At 37.9% G+C, this 16,164-nt stretch overlaps 1 protein-coding gene across 3 annotated transcripts in view; it reads left to right on the top strand.

Moving 5' to 3' along the window:
• The window catches only part of raly (RALY heterogeneous nuclear ribonucleoprotein), a 113,265-nt gene that overhangs the window by 61,309 nt on the left and 35,792 nt on the right, over positions 1 to 16,164 (top strand). For all 3 annotated transcript variants that reach the window (XM_040003795.1, XM_040003805.1, XM_040003815.1), the window contains exons 3-4: positions 10,436 to 10,764; positions 15,775 to 15,844. In XM_040003795.1, the coding sequence (XP_039859729.1) occupies positions 10,509 to 10,764; positions 15,775 to 15,844 (326 nt within the window). In that variant the 5' untranslated portion in view covers positions 10,436 to 10,508. The remainder of the gene's footprint in view (positions 1 to 10,435; positions 10,765 to 15,774; positions 15,845 to 16,164) is intronic.

Genomic DNA, 16,164 nt, shown 5'->3' on the forward strand with positions numbered 1-16,164 from the left:
AACAGGGGTGGGCAGCTCAAGGACCAGTGCCCTGTAGGGTTTAGATGAGTCCTTGATCCAACACATGTGATTTAAATGGCTAAATTACCTCCTCAACATGTCTTGAAGTTCTCCAGACACCTGGTAATGAACTAATCATTTGATTCAGGTGTGTTAACCCAGGGTACTAGCTAAAACCTGCAGGACACCGGCCCTTGAAGCCTGCAGTTGTCCACCTCTGCTATACAGGCTTTCAAACATTAATTCATGCATTGCATTCAATTCTTTAATTGTGTACTATTTTTTTTTTTCAGTCATTTTTTATTTATTTATTTATTTTTATGTTCACTTTTCCTGACAATGTTTGACAAGCAGTGGGTAGATACTGTCTTCTTCCAGTAAGAGTAGAAAAGGCAACAGTGGCACTTTTATTGCACCACGAAAAGTTTTGAAGAAAACCATCAGGTGGGCGGCTGCATTCTTTCTATAACTTCAACAAAATGGTTTGTGATATGAACTTCACTATACCCTCACTGGAAGAGTCAGAGGCCAGAAATGGGTTGTTGTGATCAACTCGACTTGTATGTGGTTTTTGGATGACTGCTGTAAATGTTTTAAGATTCTGACTGCAGTGAAGTGTAATGAATCTTGAATGGACTTCATATTCATAGTATATTTATCATCCTCAGGTTATAGTCTAACGAGATACTGTTTCTATAGTAACAGATAAATGGGCTCTCCCTGTTTTCCTTTCTTGCTCTGGACTCAAAAGCCACATTTCTCTGCACAGTTCACCAAATCTCAGTGATTCTACATGAATGCAGCTCGTAGGCTGCTGGGACTTGAAGTGGCATCAGTCACATGGCTCTGTGCTGATCTGTTGGTAAAACAATGGGGAAAAGGTGGCGTTAGGAGAAGGAATGACAAACAAACAAACAGGGCTAAAGAAAGAGACCAAGAAAAATGCAAAAGGGTAGAGGTGGAGATGGATGGCTTAAATAGAAAGTGTTGTTTTTATCCTTCACTTCTCAAACTGAAAACTTGAGCTTAACTTACAGTGTTTGGTAAAAAGTTATGAGAATTTAACTTTGTTTTCATTTAAGACTCCATGGTGATTCAAAATTAGAACGTGAGCTATCTATGAAGAGAAATGTTACATTTTAACCGAGTGAGTGATGTTTGGCCAGTTCTTCCTTCAAAAAGACTTTTAAAGGCTGTTTTTAGAGTTAAAATTACACTTGGGTCAAATTAGGTTAAGGTAAGGTAGGGCTGGGCATTTAGCTGTAACGGCCAAGTTCGAAATAAACCAGGTGAGATTAAACATGTTTCAAGTACAAAGATGTGAGTTTTTGTTTTATTGCCATTTTTAATAAGCTATTTGCATTTCTTTGAGTTAGGCTCTTAACATGTAATTTTTATGATTGTTTGTGAATTTCCAGTCTTAATTCCATGCAGATTTATGTGTGAAGTGTGAACTGGTGTGTATGTGCAAAGTGTGTGTTTTAGCCCAGCCTCTAGCCTTGCTCGGGGGTGCAGCTTGACTCTTCAGTTATACATCAAGCCAAAAACCCAAGTGAAAGTATATGTCTCTGTGCCTTTCAAGGATCTGAGTTTATCCTCACATCCAGCCACAGCTGTTACCTCAAGCAACAATTCTGTGTACATTTGGGGCTGCATGGGTACTTGTGTCACAAGGTCTTGGGCTTTAAGAATGGACTGGGTAGGGAAAAAACATCTCCAATGAAGGAATTTCAACTAGTTACCAAGGTTGGTTTTTTTTTTTGTGTCAAAGTTTAACGTGTGGTTCTGTATATGCATCACTACAAATACACTTGTTTATATTTGAGCTCATGCACTCATCAAATGTTACACTCACCAGATTTAGCTAATCTACTGAAAAAATAAAAGTGTGTGTGTGTGTGTGTGTGTGTGTGTGTGTGTGTGTGTGTGTGTGTGTGTGTGTGAGTGAGATATGTATGCTAGAGAGAGAACGAGAGGGAGAGAGTGATGGAAATATTCCTTATGCCTGTGGAACACATCATCCATTCAAGTCCAAACATATATGCGTCCAAGAGAGCGCAAGGTAAGAAAATAATTGCCAGCCTCTGCTTGAAGGTCAAATGTTCAACATATTCAACATGGGTTGTGGCTAATAAATAATGAGCCTAACACTGGTTCGACTTAGATAAACCTTTTCCTGTTATTTAATGGGCACATCTCATACACACCATGACAGTGTATCACCCTGTCTGCGTGTGTGTGTGTGGGGGGGGATTCTTCATTTTACCACATTAGTCCAGTTTTGTCTTGTTATCTCTGACAAACACCCATGTTTCCTTTCCCTCTTTCTCTTTTTCTCACACACTCACACACACAGAGCAACAAATGCACAAATTAGCTGTATTCACTAAAAAGGGTTAAGACACTGTCCTTGGCAGTTCAAAAAGTTCAGATCCTTCTTTCATACATACCCAATGAGTTGAATACCAGCTCCACCTCAAGTCTTCCCGCTTCTGTTTGATAATCACTAACTGTCTAAATCTGTACCATGCTGCTTGGTGGAATGCACTGTATATATGTTTAACTACTGTCTCAGAAATTAGCATAGAATCTGTCATACCGACATAAGCAGCTCATGCAGCAGACTCATGTGTGCAATCTTACACCCACCAACTGTATAGGTGGTTAGCTACTAAACAGAAACTTAAAAAAATAGGACTAATGTGATTAGAGGTGATTTAGATGTCTTGAGTTTGCAATCCTCAGTTACCCAGAAATGAGCTCAACAGCTGTGAGGCATTAACTGCAAATATGCTGGTCACCCTTTATCTTAAACTCTGCCCGAGGGCCTTTTCCCTACAGTCTGGCATTATAGCATTATATCCTGGAGTCATTACACGGATGGGTAACTACTGAAGACAGATGAGAGCAGGAGCGATACTGAAATGGGCAATATAAATTGTATTTAAGTTACTTGCAGTATTGTTGTGCATGGCTGTCAAAAACAGATTATACTTTGGTCAAATAATCTATCACTTCCTGTGCAATTAATACTTATTCTCACTGATTTCATTATCCTATTTCTTCCCTTTCTTCAATGTTTTATGCTGCTATCTGTGATTTACTCTTAGGTTTAAGGTTAATATTAGTTTGATAACTGAGACAAAATTGTAACAGTCTTGGGTTTAGTACCTCCTGCTACTGTATCAGCCAGTGGCATCATGAAGAGTTTGATGGTCATTGCAGAACTTCTTGCAACGCAAAAGTCATACACGATTCGTTTTCTGTATACATTATTCTATACATATTTGTACTCATATAATTTTTTGTTAAATGTATCCTTTAAAAGGAGGAGAGCTAAGCTAATCTGCAAGCCTGGCAACTCCAAAGCCCAGATCAGCCGATGGCTAAACTGATGTTCTTCCAAACAACTGATTGGCAGATCTTCTCTAGGGCCGCTGTGTAAACTGCTTTAAACTGCCCATAGTTGCTTCAAACCCGAAAGCCCTTTTGCAGCCTCTGCTTTTTTACGCTATATCTGAATCATGTCATGTCTGTCATTATGATGTCTTATTCTACTGTATGGGGGCCTCAATGCCTCAGGCTCTCTTCTTCTATTCTTGAAATTTACTTGGAAAGATGTAAAGTGATCTCTTGGGAACTGTTTGGACAAAGCTATATCACCAAATAGAAGTTGCTAAATAAGGAAATAATCCTTTTTGCTTGTTTTTCAGTACTTTTTTTCATAACCATCATGACAAGTCTCTCTCTTTTATAGAGAAAGAGAGACCTGTTTTCTCTATAATGCAAAGCTCTGGAGATGCAGAAGCCATCTTTATAGTTTTAAAGGTCAATAATGTTTGTGAACGTATCTGAGCTTGAGCCATGGGGCTGACTGTGAGAGTATTGACTGTAAGCCCGTAGTGATTCTTTCTATCACAGCATTACCACCTTGGGTTGTGAGCACAGTTTGTCGAAGTAACTCTAATCCCAAATGTGCTGCTGTCTCATCTATTTATCATTATGAAGTGTTTCTCCCTGCTGCCTCCCCTGGTGGTGAAATGACCTTTCCTCACTGTGGGCAGAATCACCCGTCATCTTCCAGACTGAAATTCAACTTTTTATGATATAATCCACATTGTGGTCTCCCTTCCGAGTCACAATTTCTTTCAATTCAAACACACTTCTCTGACAGATCTTCCTGAAAGCACATCTCTTCCCTTTTTCGGGCGCTTCACATGATCAATATTTGTAAGGCAAGGATTTTGAAACATAACATAATGAACTGGTGATCATTTCGATTGATTTTAAAATTGCATCTAAAGAAGTGTAGGCCTCATTCGTCTAAGTTAAAGTCAGTTTTTATGATGCAACAACAAGAAAGAGACTGGCATCCATGGGAGGATTCCAAGGTAAAAAACAACTGCAGAACAAAAAGAACATTCTTTACTAAGCTCGTGTCACATTTGCCAAAAAAACATCTTGATGATCATCGAGACGCAGACTTCTTGCTGTTGCCTCACAGCAAGAAGGTCCTAAGTTTGACTCCACCACCAGGCCGGGGCTTTTCTGTTTGGATGTTCTCCCGGTGTTTGCGTGGGCTCTCTGGCTTCCTCCCACAGTCCATAGACATGCAGTTTAATGGGGTTAAGTTATTAAGTTATTTAGTGATTCTAAATTACCCATAGGTGTGAATGTACTGTAAGTGCGAATGTCTCTCTGTGTTAGCCATGTGTCAGGCTGATGACCTGTCCAGAGTGTACTCCATGTCTCGCGGTAGCTGGGATAGATATCAGCCCTCTTGTGACCCTGATAAGGCTAAGCAGAAGAGAATACATGGATCCAAAGAGGACTGGACCAAAATCCCTCCCCAGCAGTATGAAAGAGTCAATTATCAAACAAATACTTGAGTGCAGTTCTTACTGGGTGGCACAAGTAGTTATTAGAATTTATGGGCTTTTTCACATAGGGTCTGTTAAAAAATGAAATCATTATTTAAAAAGTGCATTTTGTGTATACTCTATCTAATATTCAAATTTGTTTGATGTAAATGTAAATGTGATAAATATGCAAAAAAAAATAAGAAATCAGTATGAGGAAAATACTTTTTCACAGCACTGTATCTACAAAAGTAACATGAATTAAACATGGGTACACTGAACGAAGCCAAGATCAGCAAACAGGAAATTACATAATGTAGGATGGCCGTGGTGAAATATATAAAATCACGCCATGGATCATACTGTGTATCACTGAGGCCCAAGGGTGACTGCCTTAAAAACCTAATCTTTCAACAGTATTTAACTTGTCAGCTTGTCTCAGACATTTGCCTTGTTATGTTTTATTTGCAGTTGATTTTTTTTCTCATCCATTCCCATAAATTTCCAGTTGTGTCAGAACTATGCTTAATGGTAAAAAAATAATCATTGATATCAGCATCAAGATTTTGATGCATGCAAATTGTGTGTGTGTGTGTGTGTGTGTGTGTGTGTGTGTGTGTGTGTGTGCGCGCGCGCGCGCTAAAATCCTAATTATGATATTTCCAACAGTGCCTGGAGATCGCATTTGTTCCATCATTATAATCACAGCCAATTACCGTATGGTGTTAGCTTTAATTGCTAATCCTGCACACATGGGATCACTGAGAGAAACATCCTGGGTGATTTTTTTATTTTTAAATTTTTTTACAGTTATGTGCGTGCATATGTCCAACTTTGGTATAATTAAACACTCAGGAAATAAAGCTAATTTAAGTGTAAAGCTGGGCTTTTCTCTTGCAAGACTCAGAAGGTGGACATTTTAATGAATGCAACCTGGGGAGCTTATCTGCATGTTAATCCTGCACACACAGAGCAGGGAGTAAGTCCATTTCATATTACTGTGGGGTGATTTGACTTCATTGATCTGCACTGGACTTGGCACAAGGTCAGCTTAATCTCGCAGAGTCTGTCGTTTGCTTTAGAGCACCTACCATGGATGCTTGTTTTTTCTTGAGGTTTTGGGCACGAGGTCAAGCCATGACATGAGTTTTCAGGGAAATAAACAGTGTGTCAAATGGGGTTAATGTCTTATTTCTACAAGATGAAAAGAGTAAAAATTCCAAATATTAATGACAAATAAAAATTTAAATTAACACATTACTTTTTTTAAATAGATTAAGCAGTATGTGTATGTGTGTCATTGACATCATTGACACATCATTGAAACACTTGTATTGTTTTGGTCTAAGGTTTATTTGTCTTTTTGATAGCAAGTATGACGCTCTTTTGAAGACTTTTGTGTGCAGAGGAACACAAACTGGCAACAGTGGCAACACTGTGACATCCTTAGAAAATGTAAAATATTCATTTTTGAGAATCTAAATCTGTATTCAAATATTTCTCTTGTTTTTATTACAGTTCGTAATACTGCGCCTCTGCCATTAAAAATGTTATACAACTTAGCTCAACACAGATGTGCTGAGCTTTGAGGTTGATTGCTCTGGTCACAAGATTTTCAGAAAACTTGCTTTGACCTTGAGGTCGAAGTAACTAAGATTCAAACTGACTTTTACGGCTGAGTGGCAAAGATGCATCCCTGACATGTTATCTTCAGACGTGATCTTAAAAGAACTTTGTTTTCAGAATCACTGCAATAATTAAGGTTGTGATCCAAACTGTTTAAAAAAAAAAAAACAACTATGCCTTGAAGCTCATTTTAGCTTAAAAGCTATTATTGATATTAAAATTAGAGTCAGTTCTCAGATTCATTGGATGCATGTGTCATTGATCCAAAAAACTCAAACAGAGGATGTTAATTTGCTTAATGAACTTGAGGATAAGCAGAGACATATAATGTGTTTGCATTTTGTTGTTTAATGCTTGATAATGTTGATCCTATGACCCTCATCCAAGTACAGTGAGAGCCTCTTCATAGTGCATTGTGTACTTTTTGTATAACCTTTTATGCTAATAAGATGTGTACCACCACAGGAACACTTGTTATGTACCAGAAAGCTATTTCAGGAATTCTAGGCTATTTCAGTATCTACATACACTGTCAATCAATTATTTTTTAGAGGGTTTTTCATCTTCCTTTTGCTGAAAATATACTGTATGACTATAATTATGTTGTTTGTATGCTTTCATGCTGTAGTATGACCTTATTACCAGTTAAATGCCTTGCTAATGGTATTGTGGGATGGATAAGACTATAAACATATTTCTAGTGCCTAAAATTTTTTGTAGTAATTTACATCTGTGGGATGTTGATAAGTTCCTGCAGTAGAGTGCAGTAATGCTATATTAATGGCAAACAAAATAAATAAATAAAATCCCAACCTTCACTTCAATTCAGTTCAGTGCAATTTGGCTTTATTTATATTGCGTCAATTCACAACAACAGTTGCCTCTAGGTACTTTATATTGTTAGGACCTTAACCTTGTTATGTATGCGCAATTCAAAACAGGTCAAAACCTGTTTACATTTACCAAAGTCGTCATTCAGTTTTTCTTAATGCATTTACCACCCCCCACACACCCATACACATAAACACACTGGATGTGCTGGATCAACACTATTCTGTTGTCCACTAATTGTGGACCTCTAAAACAAACAAACACACATACACACACATGCACACACAGCCATAAACACACACAGGTCCTCAAGGCCAAGCTCAATTTGATTTATTAGAGTTTCACCAATCAGTTTTAAGACAGCTCTGTCACTGGGAAGGTCAGTGGAGAAAGGACGAGAGATCATCAATGCACACACACACGCACATGTACACAAAGGAAGTTGGTTTTACCTGACTTTTTAACCTTTTAACTTTTCTCAAGTTGCAGGTCTGAAACTAAAAAATTGGTTTAATACTCACAAACATGCCCCCCAAACTCACACACACACACACACACACACACACACACACACACACACACACACACACACACACACTCAACAGTGCTGAATCAAAAAAAAAAATCTTGCTTCCTAGAACTCTAACTCATTGCTGGATATTTCTATTGATAGAGAGGAAAGGAGAAGATATACCATGACCAAAGTTATAATTACAGAAAAGTGTACACCAACATATTTATCAGAATTACCTTGTTTTTTTTTTAATCACTTGTGCCTCTTTGTGTATTATACAATATGCAGTGGGTGAGGGGTCACTGTTCTAACCAGTATTGCAATGTCCACACAGAAGGTCTAAGATAACTCAAAAGTTTTAAAATCAGGATCCGAGCAGTTTTTTCTAACCTTGATAATTGATGAGTCGGACAAAGCTTTGAATATTTGTATTATTCTGGTGTTTTGCACGATTTCCAGCCCCCACAGAATTCTTTGAGCTCCTTCGTCTATTATACTTAGCGCTGTTTTCTGTGTACCAAAGTTCTTCTGTTTCATGTCATTGTTGACAGAACAACAAGTTACATTTTTCCATCTCCTGTCTGCTGACTCATCTGTCAGTTTTCACTCCCACTACTCTGCTATCAGTAGTTTACATAAATCACTCACTCATTTGCATGATTCCCTTGGCTTTTTGTAAATGCCAAGTTTATATCTGAATGTCAAGTACAATGAAGCCATGATGAATCAAATTTCAAGTGAGCAATGATCTCCTGGAGCTTTACAGCAGTTTGTGATAGAAGTAGTTAAAAGTTCTTCAATGGTGGATAAGTTACCTGAGATCTCTTCACTTAGGGCTTTGTTTAGGGCTTAAACTCTAACACTGGTTTTGGAAACTTTTAACTGGTATGAATCAAATATCAGCAGTTCCTGTTTGCAAAGCAATCTTGGGTGTGGAGGACAGTAGAAGTATCAGTACTTTGACTCTAAAGAAAGATTAAAGTGTTCCTAAACTTTTGATTAAGTTTGGTTTCACATCCTTCCGTGCATGTGCAGTATTTGGACGGGCGGGGGGCATGCACCCCCAAGTTTGTAAATGTGATAAGTCGAGAACAAGGTGACATAAGACTTTCAAACTGATACCATAGGTGAATCCCTGTGGCCTTGAACCCAAGTTTAAGGTCAGAAGTCAAATTTCCTGAAAATTCTGTGAACTCAATAAATTGAAAAAATGAATTTAATTTGATACCTCAGCTGCATCTAGTTCAAATCTCATAGCCTTGGTCTCAAGATCAGCTTTTCTGAAAATCCACTAGGATTTTCAAAACGCAGGTGCATCTACTAGGAGGCTGAGGGATAACACTGGGAGCTGCCAGTACTTTTATTTTTGCCATCAGCATTTCTCTTCTCCCCCCTTCTTTGTTTTGATGCTTCACTGTCCACAAATCTGTTCTGTTTTTCCTCGTTCTTCTTCTGTTACTGATTGATAGTGTTTTTTCTTTGACCCTTTTAATCTTCTTTTATGGTTTAAATGTTTTTTACTTTCCTTATTTATCATTTTTTCCCATCTTTCATTTTACTCATTTATCCAGCTGTTATTAACACAGATAAAAGGAGGAGATCACTTTGTGGCGAGGGTGGCGATCGCTACGTGATGCTTGTTATATTAGTTTTCAAATTCTGCTCTGTCATCGATTTTGGTTGTCTCGTGATAAAACAGCTGCATTTTGGGCCACCATAACTTATTGGATCAGATCAACATTATTGCTTGTTATCATTGTTTTTCTAGATATTCAGATTAGACTGTAGCTGTTCTTTCCTTTAGAGGTTAGTAATTAGTACACATATAATTATAAGTAAATACAATTTTAGTCTCTGTTTTGTGAAAGACTTTATTAGAGGAATGAGAAGAGCTTAGTTACTGCAGTTATTGCTGATCGGCTGTTCTTTCAGTATTTGTTGTATTTATTCTCTTTAATTAATGAATCTATAGAAGAAGAAGAAGAAGAAGACTGAGTGGATTATAGAAAGTGGTTTGAGCCTAAAGCAGCATAACTAACAAATGGTTTAGGATCATCTGATCCCAAAATAAAAACAAGCTTCATCAAAGAAGAAATGTTTATACATGTAGATGAATTTTTGCAAAAAAGAACTTTGAATTTCTGAAAATAACCTTTCAAATCCTTGTAATGAGTCATATCATGTGCACCGATGTCTTTAAATCTGTATGAATAATGATCGAGTGCCTGTTTATTCAACAAAGAAAACTAATTTGCTTTCAGTCTCAAATTAAAGGCCCAATTTTTATGACTAATGAAGTAGAAAAGAAGTGGGAGGAGAGGGAAAAAACTTAAGAAGAATTCAGAAAATAATCAGCATAACTAGAGTAATTGGTTGGTATTGTGTGGAGAAATACATACATATACAGCTGTTGTCTGTGTTTTTGATGGGACATCAGTCTACCCTGAATTTAGTGTGTTGAAAGGGAAGAATGTTGGTAAAGAAATCAGCATTTACCTCTTTGCTCAGTTATGAGAATAATTCTTAAATGTCTGTCAGTGAGACTCCTGCAGCTGTCCTCTATTATCTGTCACTGAAACTGAAAATGTATCTTCTCTCTCTCCAGATACTTGTCTGTCTACATTGCTGCCTTCCAATCCATCCATTTGGCACTTACCTCCATCGCCATTCTCTCCAGGATGTCACTGAAGGTACAGACCAGTAATGTGACCAACAAGACAGACCCAAAGTCCATCAATTCACGGGTGTTTATTGGCAACCTGAATACAGCGGTGGTCAAGAAGTCTGATGTTGAGAGCATCTTTTCCAAGTATGGCCGTGTGCTCGGCTGTTCTGTGCACAAGGGCTATGCCTTTGTCCAGTACGCCAGTGAGAGGCATGCCAGGGGAGCTGTGATTGGGGAGAACGGCAGGGTGCTGGCAGGACAAACACTCGGTGAGTTGATGTGAAACAGCATGTGAATTGTAGTTTTACTTAATAAAAAAAGATGAATAAAACTTGACTTTTAGGACTTCCACATTGCAAAAAGACACTGTTGGTCTATTGGATTAGATATTCAGCTGAAGCTTGTAGCCCACAAAAGGATTGATAGATTAATGGCTTCAGAATCTACAGTTTTGTTATAATAAAACTAACATCCAGCAGCTCTGACTACAACAAAACTCTCTAACCTGTGACAACCCTTAAGCATCATTACATTCAATTTCCTCTTTAGTCTGTCTGTCTCTCTCTCTCATATTTTTTATTTTTTTGCTATTGCGGAGGAAAAAAACATATCAGAGGAGCAAAAACAGTTAAGCGGAGTGTGCCTTTAAGCTGCTGGAGTGATTTTCTCCCCCTGCCTGGTCCCCCGGCGAAGCAGGAAGAGACGAACTGTCAGTGAGCTGGTGTGAAGAACTCGACTGGTTTATGCTCAGTCACTGCAGGGCTTCAAGCACATTTCTTTAATATCTTCTCTCAGTGCAGCGTGTGCGAGAACGAGAATGTACGTGAATGAGTGCAACTGAAAGAAGCATTTCTCTCTGTGTGTGTGTGTGTGTGTGTGTGTGTGTGTGTGTGTGTGTCTTAGTGTTCTTATAGTGGTTTGAAAGGTTAATTGCTCTTTCACTAACAAAACTCTCTCTCTCTTCCACTCTCCGTCTTTGTGTGTGTGTGTTTATGTGTAATGGAGGATAAAGCTGTGACAGCTAGGGGGCCTCTAAGTGATGCTCTCTGCACCTCTGCAGCTTTTGTGTAGGTGTGCGTGTGTTGCTGTAGAAATCATATAAAAGCCATCTTCTTTTTCTGTACCAAATATCTTTTCATTCTCTTATCCTGTCTGTTTCCCCCTCTCTAAGGCACTTTTTAAACATGGCCACTACCTTAGGGATTCAGTCTCCTTTTTAACAGAAGACTCAAACAATACATCCAATGACATGAAGACAGTTTATGTTGAAACTGTCAAAAGACAAACTCTGCTAACAGACTGCTTGAAAAAATAGAGTCATAAAAAAAGCAAAAAAATGTACAATACAGCAGAAAAAAGAAAATCATCATAAGAAGAATCATGCAATTTTCAGACACAGTAAAATTAACAGTTCACCTGTAAAACGACCACTCACTAGAATGGGTTTCAGGAGACTTGGGCAGCCTGAGGTCTACAAAACAAGCTGTAGTCCTCGAATTCTTAAATCATATGAATTTCCAAATATTTTCCAAATATGACAATATTCCTGAATCTTGGTCAGTAACATCACAAAATCAGTTATGCAGCAATTAAAAATGCCCCATGAGGTTTGCTTTTATACATTTTAACACACTTGCAACATGTTTGTCAGTTATCAAAACCATTCGTTTTTAAATTCATGGGGAACATACGTATATACATATACAAGTATATTGCACTCATCCTGTTTGTTTCCAACTATTTAAATGTTAAATTAAAAAAAGTAAACCAATAAGCAGAATATAGAATTTGGCTGATATATGTAGCTGCCCTAACTTTGCTTATAGCTAACTTTAACTGCACAGTATTAGTTAGTTTGTGAGAATTAAAAACAAATTATAATAAATAAACTCTATAAAAATAATCAGCATGGATTACTTCACATATGCAGGCATAACCACATATTATCATTACAAGAATTTATGTATAATTATGTCGTCCGAAAGTGTTTTCATAAAATCTGGTGTCACCTTTCTCTTCTCAATCTAGTCCAGCGAGTGAGGGAGGAATCAGTAAGCTGGTTTAATACTCACCTAAGGCACAAAGAGTACTGTACAAGGTATTTGCCTCAGTGTTGTCCTCAAACTTCTGTAAACACTGTAAAATATGAGAAAAAACCCAGCATGTTGTGTCATCAAACACATATTTTGACCTTTTGCTTTAGATAAAAAAACAAAGTTAGTGCTCCACCCAAGGTTATCATATCAGCTGAGAGTAGTATTGATTCATAAACCACTATTCTAATAAACTACTAATTTTAATGCGCTGATCAGCTGACAGATGAGGTGTTTTTACAGACTGAAATGACTTGCTCCTCAAAGGGCCATTGTGTGTGTGTGTGTGCTTGTGTTTCCCTTACAGACTTCCTCTTTAAATAGCAGGACCTACAGGTAAAGTCAGTGAGGCATATGGAGCAGCAGGTAAACTGTGTGTGTGCGTGCGTGCGTGCGTGTGTGCGTGCTTGCACAGTTTTTCACTAGGTCATAGAGGGGAGGGTATGTGTGTTTGTGTGTTTCCTGCAAACCAATGGACTCCAACCATTTTCACACCTGGCTGGAGTCACAGTTCTGGATCACTGCCTCAAACTCACACACACACACACACACACACACACACACACACACACACACACACACACACACACAGGCACGTGCACACTCTCCTTCACGGTGAAGTTAAAAGGCTTGAATCTGTAGCCTCTGGTTGCTGAAAACTCACTTTCCGTCCTCATCCTCGCTCCATCCTGTTATTATCCTCAGTGGATGCTTTTTCTTCATCTTTCTTCATCTCTGTCTTCATCTTTCAACATTTCTAAGATAAAAACAATTGTCTGCGAAATTTAGTAACTCCTTGTTTTCCATCACTGAAAAATGTACAGGTTTTTTTTAGGCGATAAGACCTCATGTAAGTTCAGAAATGTTACATCTGCCTTCGTAGTATTTAACATAGCAGAAAACTCAAATGCACAGTACAGCCAAACATAGCTTAACCACAGTATCCAAATGCAATTTGCTTATCCGTCAACTTCAAATCCTTTTATATACTTTTCAACTTGTGGTGATGTCTTTATGCTTCAAGTGCTGCCTGCACTACATAAAATTTAACAAGACAGGAGCATCACCTTATATTCAAGCAGAGGAGGATTTAAGGGGGGCTGGTATTGGATGACTAGCATCAGCTGCTTTTTTTTAGTAGCTCACAGGCACTGGCTCATTAGCAGTTTGTTGATTAACAATCATACTCAAGCAGATGAACAGAATGGCCAGTATGAGCTAAGACTGTTTGCTCTCCTAAAATGCTCGTGTCACCAGCGTTTCCGGTTGCTTCCTCTGTAACCAGCCCAAACAGCTCTCCATGTAACATTTTGTTTCTGCTTTAGCTCACACTACAATACAATAATGTTATTAAAACTACAGTATTATTACATATTGTTTTATCTGATTCTTTATTTAATATTTCTGATTTTAGCAACGTGCTATGTATCCTCTCCTTGTAGTCAAATACGATCACAAACTAGTGCTAGTAGTTTTGCAGAACTGAGATCACAATATTATTGATTTATTACTAATTTAGCTTAAGCAACAGCAATTTTAAACTAGCAGGTTTTCAGCAACTTTTAATTTATTTTATATTTGAGTGTATTTTACTGCTTTACTGCATTTGTCTGAATTTTTACTTCAGTAAACTTTACAATCTAAAGATACTTTGGAGAGTGAAAAAACCCACGTGAACACTGCACATCAAACCTGAAGAGGTATTTTCCCAAGTTGCCAGTAATTTTTGCTTGGAAATATCTAAATATCTCACTGATTTGTGAGAGGCTGCAGTATCAGTGCTTGATTCCGAGTTCTGGGTTCCAGTCTGATACAAATCTGCTGAAGCCTTTTCGTCTGTATGGAGTTTGTTTCCTCCAGTTTTGTAAGGCTTTCATGGAGATGCTCTGGTTTACTCCTACAATCCAAAGTCATGCAGGTTAGGTGAACTGGAAAGTAAATGCTGTTCTGTGATAGACTGGTGAGCTGTGGTGCTCCGTGACCCACTGCATGCTGGAATTGACTCTGGTGCTCTGGTGACCTTGAACCATGAAGTGATTTAGAAATGGATGGATGGTGATTCATCAGTGCAAGTTCTGTTTTCCCCCTCTGTTAGCAGACTAGCCATTAACCATCTACCCATGCTGGGTGGAAATAAAGCAAATGAGCTCTAATAGTCTGTTAAATTTAAGACCACAACGTAGGAATCAGCTCATGACATTTTCATCATTCACAATGACAGATCCTTTGTTTTCCTTTCACTGTGTAATTAACAACACAAATTTGAACCAAAAAAAAAAAAGAAAACCTTCTCAACAAACTGTCTTTAATAATCTTACAGTGAGGACACATTGTTCTTAGTTTCTCTACTGTTTTCCCCCCAATTCATTCAAATCATTTTGCCTCCTGAAAACATACATATTCCATTAATCCTAACTTGGTGTAATTAAGTTTTCATACTTTAGTTGATCATAATTACTATTGCAGTATTTACAAAACATTAGAAGAACACAACAATTATTTCAGGACTTGAGGGGAGAAAAGTGATTTACAGATTATAGTTGTTGCCTCAAAGGAAGATGATACTGGGTTAAAACATGCTTTCCAAGGTTTGTTTGGTTGTCAGTCTGTCTTTGTTAGACCTGTGGTTGACAGACAACCTCTTCAGGGTATAGCCTGCTTTTATCCCAGTCAGCTGAAATCAGGCCCTCCACGTCTTTAACTGGATGTCTGATTCAGAAAGTTTGCTGACAGTTTCTTTCTTTTTTCATTTTCTTACATTTTATTTGGCCTACAAAGCAGCTACATATATTTTTAATTGCTTCTACAACCATGTAATTATTGTAGAGCATGTACTTTGGATGTACTGTTATATTCCTTTTTGCCATAAGAGAATGAGCGAAGTAACAAACACAGCTGAGGGGTTACTTTCTTGTTTTTTTCCCCTCCCCTTCTGTACAGTAAGGGGAACTGACCTAACAGCTGGCACTGTTATTGTTGTAAAATAGCTCAACAGCTACCTCTAGTGGAAGTTACAAGATAACACAGGAACTGTCTTAGCTCTAAGTTAAAGACACCGTACAAATAGGGTTACTGTTTTGTGATCTAGCTACAATACTTTTTAATGATCGATTAATATAATTTTATTTGGTAGTTAACAGAGTGTTTGTTCTTTTTCATATATATATATATATATATATATTCCAGATATCAACATGGCGGGAGAGCCAAAGCCCAGACCCAAAGGCCTGAAACGATCAGCAGCTTCTCTCTACAGGTACACACTGCTATTTATCAGACTTATCGATTATTTGATTAATGTGTCACTCAAATTCCTAAGCAGCTCTTTGAGTGTTTCGGGAACTTGCTAAAAAGCTTCTTTTTAAGGCCAAGGGATTGATTAGGAAGCCTGGCAGAGAGTAATGTGACCACAAACGGTATTACTACATAAACAAATGCACACACACACACACAAGGAAAGTTGTAGTATAGCATCAAAACCACCTACATGCATAACAACAATTTTCCTTGTGGGATCAATAAAGTTTCTATCTATCAATTTGTAATAAACCCACAGCAGACCTCATGCTTTTCAGC

Source organism: Simochromis diagramma, unplaced genomic scaffold (genome assembly GCF_900408965.1).
Source record: "Simochromis diagramma unplaced genomic scaffold, fSimDia1.1 OVJJ01000320.1, whole genome shotgun sequence".
Taxonomy (NCBI): Eukaryota; Metazoa; Chordata; class Actinopteri; order Cichliformes; family Cichlidae; genus Simochromis; species Simochromis diagramma.